Here is a 9,809-nt window from a genome sequence, read left to right as displayed (position 1 = left end):
GTCGTTCCGTCCACCAGTCAGTCAGTCAGCCAGCCTTACAGACGCTCATTCTGTCAGTTATTCAATAAGTCAGCCAGCCAGCCGGTTAGTCCGTCCGTTGGTTAATTAGTCAGACAGTCAGTTAGTCAGTCAGACAGTCTGTCAGTCAGTCTGTATTTTAATCAGTCGGTCATTGAAATCGTTCTGAACATTGATCTAGTCCGTTATTCAATCAATTACTCAGAAAGTCTGTCAGTCAATCAGTCATCTACCCACTCAGTCAGTCAGTCAGTCACTCCCTCACTCAGCCGGTAAGTCAATCAGCCAATCAGTAAGTAGAGTAGGCAAGTGCTGTGAGTCAGTAAATCCTTCAGCGAATCAGTCATACAGTTAGTTAAAATATAGTAATTTGATCGGTAAAAAAGCAGTAAGTCGGCCACTTGATCACCTACAACAACAATCGCTAAAATATTCACACAATAGGTGCTTCTGTGATAAGTCCACTTTTAATCCTAGAAATTATAACATTTTCTCTTTCATTAGCAATTTAGTCCTCATTAATCCACAAAGGTAACAAAGCATGCATGTTTGTCACTCTTTGTCCTAAATACATACGCGCTGTCGTAAAATGTTAGACAAGCTCGCTCTTACAAATTTACGACTACTTTATAGCCATACGATATTAACCTTGTTCGGTTTCAGTCACAGAAAAAAGCTCAAGCAATGACCTTATGAAAAACTCTCGAATACTTTAGACATAAATCGAAAATATTTCAATCGTCTTTTCTCAGACGCCTTTTGACCAATAAAATTCGTCTTTGAATCAGTTTGCGTCTTCAACCCTCTCTGGCAGTCAGTCCGTTAATCATCAGCCCGGCCAGTGAATTAACAATTTTATAACTAATAAGTCTGATTATGCAGTCTCATATTGAGACAGTCTGTCCTGAGTCTCTCTAAGTCAATTAGTCAGTGTGTTAGTCAATGAGTCCGTAAGGCAGATAGTCAGTCGACGTTCGTTTGTCATTCCGTCAGTTTTTCAGTTTGTCAATCCTTCTCTCGGTCTGTTGGTTTGTCCATAAGTCACAATGTCCTTGAATTCGACAGTGATTTTGTCTGTATACCCGTCCGTCAATCAGTCAGTGAGTTCGTAAGGCCTCTTCGCCGTCAGTTCGTTAATACGTTAGTCAGTCAGTCCTTCTCCATGTCAGTCCGTAAGTTCGTCAGTCTATCTCCCCTTAAGTTTATCAGTCCTTAAGTTCGTCATTCCTTCTCTCTATTATGCCGTCAGTCTATTTCCCCTTCAGTCTGTCAGTCCGTTAGTCCGTCAGCCCGTCAGTCCGTCAGTCCGTGGGTCCGTGGGTCTGTCAGTCCGTGGGTCCGTGGGTCTGTCAGTCCGTCAGTGTGTCAGTCCGTTGGTCCTTCTCTCCATCAGTCCGTCATTCCATCAGATAAGCGATCAGTCAGTTTACAGTTAGTGTGCTAGTAACAGCGGTTTTGTACAAGTCACATGTAAGACAGAGTTTTTTGGATAAGCTAATCCCTCAGCATGAAACTAAAACATGGCCTATATATTACTCATAGTTCCTCTGCATGCTTTGATGAACAGTTATACCAGCAATTTATAACTGCAGTCGTCGGTTTTTTCATCTAAAGCGAAGATTTTGCGAAAATTCTGTCAGTTTCTTGTGTAACAGACGTCAAGAACAAAGCTATTTTGTCGTCAGTTGTCTACTTATTGTCTGTCGTCGTCTTTGCCAGTTTGTGATAGCTGCCGGTATGTTTGTGACTTCCCCTATCCGTTTGTTTCTCGTATGTCATGTGCACTATCTAACCTACTAGGTGATTTACGTCTTTGTTTTTCAGCCTGTTAAGAAGTATTTTGAATTAACGATCTACTGCTCCGAGTTGATCAGTTGATACGATGCTTATAACATGTCATTTGTTTAGTCACATGATTACTCAGTTTCTTGTATTTGTAAATTCAGCTTGCTTTGATGTACGTCATGTTTCGTAGTTCATAGAGAAATTTTCAGTTGATTTTCGAAAGCAATCCGGAAATGCACTGGTTTTGCTTTATTCTGCTCTGTGATTGGTCCGGAAAACTCGCACTTTCAGCCAATCACATACAAAAATAATCACGACTTGGTCGCCTGCGTTTTCCTGCGCTTTATGGCGGTTTTTTTTTTAATTTGAGTTCTCATTGGATCTTCAATGTATTTTCCTTCCTTCTAATTGGCTGTTGAAATTACTTTGGTTTTGGTTTTACGACACTCAATCGAAAAGCGCTCTTAGGTGTGCAGGGTGTTAGGAAAATGAATGTAGTTCTCCATTAAATCAGTCGGTCATAACGCGGAAGTCCTTCTGTCAGTTAAAAGGGAGTCAGTCAACCATCGTGTTATTTAATCGTCGTTCTAAATTAATTTCTTTTAGTCAACAAAGTGGCAAGTCATTTAGCGATAAAAGTAATCAACGAGAATTCAATAAACAGGCTAATTGTTCGTTCTGTTTGCCATAGGATCGGTCATTCACCAGGTCATAGAGTCAGCTAAATTCAACTAGTTCGCTTTTTTTAAAGTTGGTCGTTAACTCATGAATGAGACAGACAGTCTGTAAGTCAATGCGCTGGATAAGAATCTCACTACTCAGTAATTCAGTCGGTCAGTCCATCGATGAGTGTGTCAGTTGGTCAGTAAGCCAGCCTATTATCTGATTGATGGTTGTTATTTGAGTTTTCCGTCATAAGCTTGTTAGTCATTCAGTAATTGAGCCAGTAATTTGATTTTGTCAGCCTGTAAATAATTTGCTTGAGTAATTATTCTGCTCTCAAAACGATCAGTCAAGTTGTATGTGCCTGTCGGTTGATTAGTCAGTATAGTTAGTTATTCAGGCAGTCAGTCAGTCGTTTCATGCATCTCTGTGTTTGTTTGTCTGTCAGAGAGTGAGTTAGCGAGTTAGTGGTTTAGTGAGTCATTCATTCAGTCAGTTAGTCAGTCAGTCAGTCAGTCATTCAGTTAGTTACCCGTGCCGCGCGTCCTCCTGTTTATCTGTCTGTAGGTGAGTCAGTCAGTTAGTTAATCAGTGATTGTAAAGAGTTTCAAAGCTGACGTTTCGAGCGTTAGTCCTTCTTCTTTCGCTCTGACAAAGGGCTAACTCTCGAAACGTCAGCTTTAAAACTCTTTACGGTGACCAATTTACATTCATGAGCAACTCAGTTGATAAATCCAAATTATATCATTATACTCCCCCACCGACACAGCACCACGGTTTCTTTTGAAAACTTGCTCTCTTCTTTCAGTGAGTTAGTTAGTCTGTATGTCCACCAGTCAGTTTGTGAGTCCTTAAGTCAGCAAGTTAGTCCGGGTGAAGGAGACAGTCAGTGAGAACTGAATCAGTCACCAATTAATTATGATAACCGGCTGATTGTTAGGTCAGTTCATTTAGTCGCCGAGTCGATCAAACACGTCAGCATGTTCATTAATTAAGTCATTCGGTCGTTTCGTCACTTCATCATGTAGTCATTCCGCCATTCAATCAAGTCGTCATTCTGTTATTCTATCATTCCGTCATTCAAAACTACTATTATAGCGTCATTCAGTTATTCAGTAATTCAGCCAGTCTGTCGCTCACTTTCTACCTCACACAGTCATTTAATCATTCAGTCATTCCGTCATTCAGCCAATCAGTAAGTCAATTGGCTAGAGTTAGTCAGTTATCTACCTATTTTGTTAGATAGTCAGAATTTACCATCAGTTTCCTAAGTCAGTCATAGCTGTTGACGTCATAACCTAGACAATTATTTAGCTGATTACTCAGATATTGCTACGTTGATCGGTCACCGCCGGTTTGTCAGGTGTTACACGTGTCCTTTCAGAACAGTTGTTTCGTAGCAACTCATGTTTAGGCAAAGAGCATGAATAGTTGAGAATGAAATGTCTTTCAAAACGTTTTTATTCTCAATAATAAAATTCGAAAAAACTATACGAGTGAATGATATAAAGTATGTAAGTTGATAACTGCGTAAGGCTGTTTTCTTCTGTTTGGATGCTTTTTTTCGTTGTCTGTTTTTAGTTCTACAAAATGTTACAAATGCCTGTCAGTTCAAGCCGTTGTAGTCTGTATGTATCTTTCTGTTGTTCTTTCAGTTCCTAAGTGTTTTTCTAGCAATTCTTGATAGACTTTTGCCTCAATCTGTCCCATTTCTGTAAGTTAGTAACTCTCTGTGTTTCTGTCTTTGTTATTGTCTTTGTCTGTTTTTTTTGTCTGTTTGTTTGTTTATCTGTTTGCCTTTGTTTGTTTGTCTCTGTTTCTGTTAGTCTGTTAGTCGGTCTGTCGATCAGTCGGTTGGTCGGTCGGTCTGTTAGTCCGTCGGTCTGTCGGTCTGTCGGTCTGTCGGTCTGTAAGTCTGTCAGTCTGTTGGTCGGACAGTCTATCCGAGTGACTGTTTGTGGGTTGGTTGGTTGTTTTTTTTTTGTCTATTCGCCTGTATGTTGTCCGTTGGGCAGTTGTAACAATTCGTGCAGTTTCTAAGTAACGTTCGATAAGGCAGTGTTTGTCCATTTACTTGATAGTTAGTTTCAATTTTGTTGAACCAACAGATAACAAATGCATAAGATCAGGAGGAATTTCGTAGAATCACTAACTTAGCTATGAAGTCAATTCAAATGTCGTCTTACTGTCAGTACAGTGAGCAGCAGTACAGTGGCATTACGTAAGTGCAAAGTTGTCCATAATGTATAATATAATGTTGTCGCTGTAGGTAACCGGTCTGACGGTTAACTTCTATCTAAGTCTCTCTTTCTCTCTGCCTTTCTGTGTGTTTGTCTGTCGGTTTGTCGGACGTTCAGTCTGAACAATTACGGAGTTTTCTGATAAGGTAGTGAAAGTGAAGAGGTGAACGCTGAGTCAGTTAGTCAGTCAGTTTCTAGTCTAGAGACGTATCACTCAGTTGGTCATCTTAACGTCAATCTGTTAGTCTGTATCTCGGGTGGCGCATTATCGACATAACGAAAAGTCAGTTGACAGCCAGTCTGCCGACCAACCAGTCCGCCAGTTCAGAAAGTCAGTCAGACAGTGTGCGTCAGACAGTTCGACAGTTAGTCAGACAGTCGGTCAATCAGTCGGTCAGACAGCCATTCAAATGTTTCTTATATTATTGCTTATAATTAAAAGTTAATCCGTCAATCGTCGGCTTATAATCCGGGCTATTCCTCGTTACACAGTCGATTTACAGTTTGGCGATAACTCAAGTCTGTAAGCAACCGCGGGTGGTAAGTCATATATTGTCACCGTTAGTCTCCCTGTTAGGTTGTCAGTCGGGTCTGATGTCACTTATTTTTATGCGCTAATCGTGCGGTAAATGTGATTTTGCATGTCTGTTAATCGCTTACATGGCACAATCACGACAGTTAGTCCATCTTAAAAATAATTGATTTAAGAATGAATATTCTATGTTGTCGACCACTGTTAGAGTATTGATGTCGTCATCTGCCATCGATATTATTTTAGAAAAAATAAAGAAATTTTGGTAATTCCTAACGGAAAAGCCATCAAGGAAAACAAGAAAAACTGATTAATTTTGCCATCTACATGTGGCTATTTACAAAACTACTTGTTTCATTGTCAAAAATATTACTGAAATATCTTACCTTACTTGTCTTACCTCAAGGTAAATACGTATTGTCTGCTGAAAATAAGTCTTAGAATGTGGATTAAAATCTTACTATGGATGAGTAAGGTAGAAATAACTGAAGGTTAAAAATTCCACATAATAATATATAAATGATTATCATTAAACTCGATATTACCGAAAAAAAGTTATTGATCTACAAAACCGCCAATTTTACAGCGCATCTATTTCGCCCGAGTCGTGGAGCTTAGGAAGAATCATCCATTTGAGTGAATCATACGGAATGGGTAATAAAAATGGTTTGTACAACCGATGATATGTACTGAAAAATATATACATGAACATTATATACACTAAAAATGACTATTCATTTAAGATTTTTTTATATAAAATGGATCAGTTTTTTTCCTTTTCCATGACTTTGCAAATAAATAGCGAGAAATGTTCACCGAATCTTACTTCAAGCTCGTTAGTAGATGGTGGACCATGTGGAAATATACTTTTCATCGAAGAACCGTTTGCTTCGAAGCCCCCCCGCGATGCAATCAAGTTTTTAGCATGGCTAAAACTTTTAGTCTGGAAATGGGAAAAATTCTGTCAAATGATAAAACTACTGGAACTTTTTACATCAGCTGGGAACATTCAGCTGAGCGAACAACAGAATCTCTCTCCTGATGTATCCGTGGTCGAATTAAACGCAAGAGCATACTGATATTTTTGAGGGTTTATAAACAAAACAATTTCCTGAATCTAAAAGTGGGAAAACTATTTTAACGCTGGCTAAGCTACAGGTGAGATCTAATAAGTGCGCTTCCCCTTCAATTGACCACCGAAAATTTCCCTCAGCTGGAAGCCCAATACAGTAAAAAAAACAAGCACTGTTCTCAGTTTATCCTTATTTTGAACACGAAATGTTCCCGAACGTTTCCGATCTTTTTCCGAACTATACGTTACGGAGGTACTCTGATGAAAGGGAGCGAAAGACCAAGATTCTCATGACAAATTCGACCAGTACTTGTTCCCTTGACTGCAAAATTTTTGCATGATCTTAGCTCAAGTTGTTAACTCTAAAGCAAGACCACACTTCAAATAAGCAAGCTGCAGAGTGAAAGCGAAAGAAAATACATAAAGGATAAGCTAAAGTGGTAATTGCCCTCCAGGAAGTCTCACCGTAAAACACCGTCTGAACTGGTGTGGTCGCAAAGTTCCTCATTTCGAAGAATGAATCCTGCGCCCACAGTGCAACATTCGTGGTCAGCAAAAACAGCGTTCCTTGTCGGACTATATTCGCTCCCAGTTCCTTGAGCGGTCTGAAACGCAGCGCCTTGATAAGAGCAGTAGCCTGTAGCATGGCTTGGAACAGAATCAATGTTGATTTAGCGAGTGAGAAATCCGATGCGTAACGATGATTCCTTATTTCGGCGATGGCAGCTGTGAGGCATAAACCGGCGTAGAGAAACATCCCTGTGAACGAAACTATCAAGAGAGTGTCATCTGCACCAAACGGGTACCACGTAAATTTTTGATTCATTAAACACCTCAATACTACCCAGCAGGCCACGCACATGAACACCAGCAAAATAATTTGGTAAAGGTAATAAAATTTAAGCGCGTTTAGGGAGTCTCGGTCAACCCACAGTAAACCCACGGCGAGTAGCAAAACGATCGAGAACAAGAGACCAATCAAAAGGCCTGGGTCCGAGCTGGGGATCGCGTGCATGCGAAGTGCATCTTGATTCTCGATGCATGACTGACATATGGACGAGTTTGACATGGCTCTGTTCAGTGAGAAACGGCTGGAAAATCTGCCACTTGATACAGAATCCCTAGACGGTGTGGCGGCTTCGCAGGTCCCATATCCGTGGTCATGTTCGAATTTTTCTAGTCGTTCACTAAGATTATCTGATGTCGTATTAAAGTCAGACAGCTCGTCATAGATATAAATATCTTGTGGGTCGGGATCAAGATCCCGCATCCCGCTCCACATGGTGTACAAAATGCCACCCGCGATTAAGGAATACTCCATTGTAAATGGATATAAATAAGGTTCGGACGCTTCCCAAATCTTTTTCATGGAGTAGTGATTTGCAAAGCAAGCGTTCTCTTCACGAGTGCTTAGATCTTCAAGTGATTTTCGCGCGCTGAAAATGCTTTTCGAATGGCTAAAAAGCGCTCGAAACCATAGGCACACGTTGGTACCAAGTATATGGAAAAGTACAAGTCGAATGCTCGGTGATTTATGAAGGGTGGCTGTGGCAAACTTTCTTAAAAATAGAATTTGCGCAAAAATAAACACAGCCTTGAAAATGGAGAAGAAAAGGCTGGATAAGTTGGATGAGCATTCGATATAAAATGTTATGTGGAGGAGATCCATGACACAACTTCCTGCGCCGAAAACGTAAGCACCCGCCATGAGAGGTCTGTGTGAGTGGGGCGAAGGCGTGATGAAGTCTACTGTCTTCCGATCGCTTTGTTTACAAAAGATGTAACAGATCCACAACAGAGCTGGACAGATACAGGTGATCAGGAACCCATCAATGTGGTCCGTTGTCACGCCGGAGTCGGCCTTAGAATCATCTTGAAGCCATTTAGAAAGATTAAATACCACCCCCGCTGTTGTTAGACAAATCAAGTACAATAAGCTAGCGATTTTTCCGTCTCCCTTTACGCCATCGTCCGGCAAAATCGGTTCCAGAACATACATGAGAGAAGTGACAACGCCACGCAAAAATTTTCGGTTTTCTTCATTTTTTGGTTCCTCTTTAGGCTGGACATTTCCGACGACTTTTTTCTCGTATAGTGGATAAGTTTCCTTCTCGCACCGCATGATGTTTAGTGTTTTTAAAGGTTGTTGAGCCTCAAGGTAAGAGGCCACACGGCCGCTTGTTTCTTCCTTCATGACGTCATGATGTACAACCATAACAGCCGGTGGATTGTGTGGGTCTTTTGATCAACATGGCTCTCTTATTGGACAGTTCATGAGCTCATTGTTGAGGAATCATCATTACTTCATGGCCCACTGGCTCATTAAAATTGGATTGGTTTCTATTGTCACAAAGCAGCCAATCAGAGCGCGAGGTTTAGGTCATGGATCAATGGAGCGATAAACTCATGAACAAAGAGTCAAAAGCAATTCTTTGATGGAGATTCGCCATTATTTTTTTCTTGGAAAAAATCAAATGTTTTTTTCCATAATTTCATGGTAAATAAATATCAGCAAATTAGTCCTTAAATTTCGCATTTATTTTTCTTATTTACTGGTCTGAACAATTTTAAATCACATCATATTTCGTAATATTTTGGATTCTAATTTTCCTTTTATAGCGATAGCGGAACACTCCCTGTCCAAAAATTGATTGATCATTTTAACAGAACCTAAACTTTATGCTCCTTGACCGAAAATAATCAAACAGCTTACACGCTTGAACTCATCTTAAAATATCAACAAAGACAGAAGTCCTTCTCTTCAGAAATATATGAAAACAAAATCTGATGAAGACATTCCAGATTCAAAACAGTCAACTGATCTACAAGACCTCTTGATTTCATTGAATTTTAAAGCCATAAATTTCGAGCGATTTTCAGCTCCTTTTTCTCCATTTTTACCTAAGCCTGCTGCAATATGATAGCATTTTGCTTTTAGTTTACCAAAGCGGAAAGAAAAATTACGTTATGGAATGTTAAACGGATGAAAATAAAGAGACAAATAAACCCATGAAGCGTGTAGGCTGACAAGGGTATTCAGTGAATTTTAGATAAACAGATGAACTAACCGGAAAATTTTCAACAACGAATCGCCACTTTCACACTCAGAGAATCGTTATTTTTCTGTCTGTGTGGTTCAAGAACCGTTTGAATTTCTCTACACTTCGCTGCATTTTCCTCCCAAACAAAAGACGTTAGCTTGCTCAGGCTAAGATGGCCTCTTTTTTCTCCGCTGCCATTCAGTTGGAACCTAATACTTCACAATTCTAAGCCCATAGTCATGCGAGGCTTAAAATTTCCCTCCTCTTCGTTGCCAGAATCTAATAATTTGTTGATCGAAAGCAGATTTTTTTTCTGTTTTCAAAGAATTTCAGTAATACTAGTCGGGGCCAAGTATGCAATTTGTCGAACCAGTTTGCTGGTAAAAACTAGAAAGGAAGAATCAGCTAACAGGTATTTTGTTTCCCGCCCACTCCTCCTCGTTGTATCGATCGAAGGT

General features: G+C 40.0%; 1 protein-coding gene across 1 annotated transcript; it reads right to left on the bottom strand.

The window, feature by feature from the left end:
- Window positions 1-3,909: 3,909 nt before the first annotated feature.
- Window positions 3,910-9,722, bottom strand: LOC113676857 (proton channel OtopLc). Its single transcript, XM_027193584.2, has one exon. The coding sequence runs from the start codon at window positions 8,523-8,525 to the stop codon at window positions 6,654-6,656; it is 1,872 nt and encodes a 623-aa protein (XP_027049385.1). The 5' UTR covers window positions 8,526-9,722; the 3' UTR covers window positions 3,910-6,653.
- Between the last annotated feature and the right edge of the window lie 87 nt (window positions 9,723-9,809).

The sequence above is a fragment of the Pocillopora damicornis genome, chromosome 11, assembly GCF_964200805.1.
Source record: "Pocillopora damicornis chromosome 11, jaPocDami1.2, whole genome shotgun sequence".
Lineage (NCBI taxonomy): Eukaryota > Metazoa > Cnidaria > Anthozoa > Scleractinia > Pocilloporidae > Pocillopora > Pocillopora damicornis.
The sequence above is the reverse complement of the archived record's forward strand: the minus strand, read 5'-3'. Positions and strand labels throughout refer to the sequence as shown.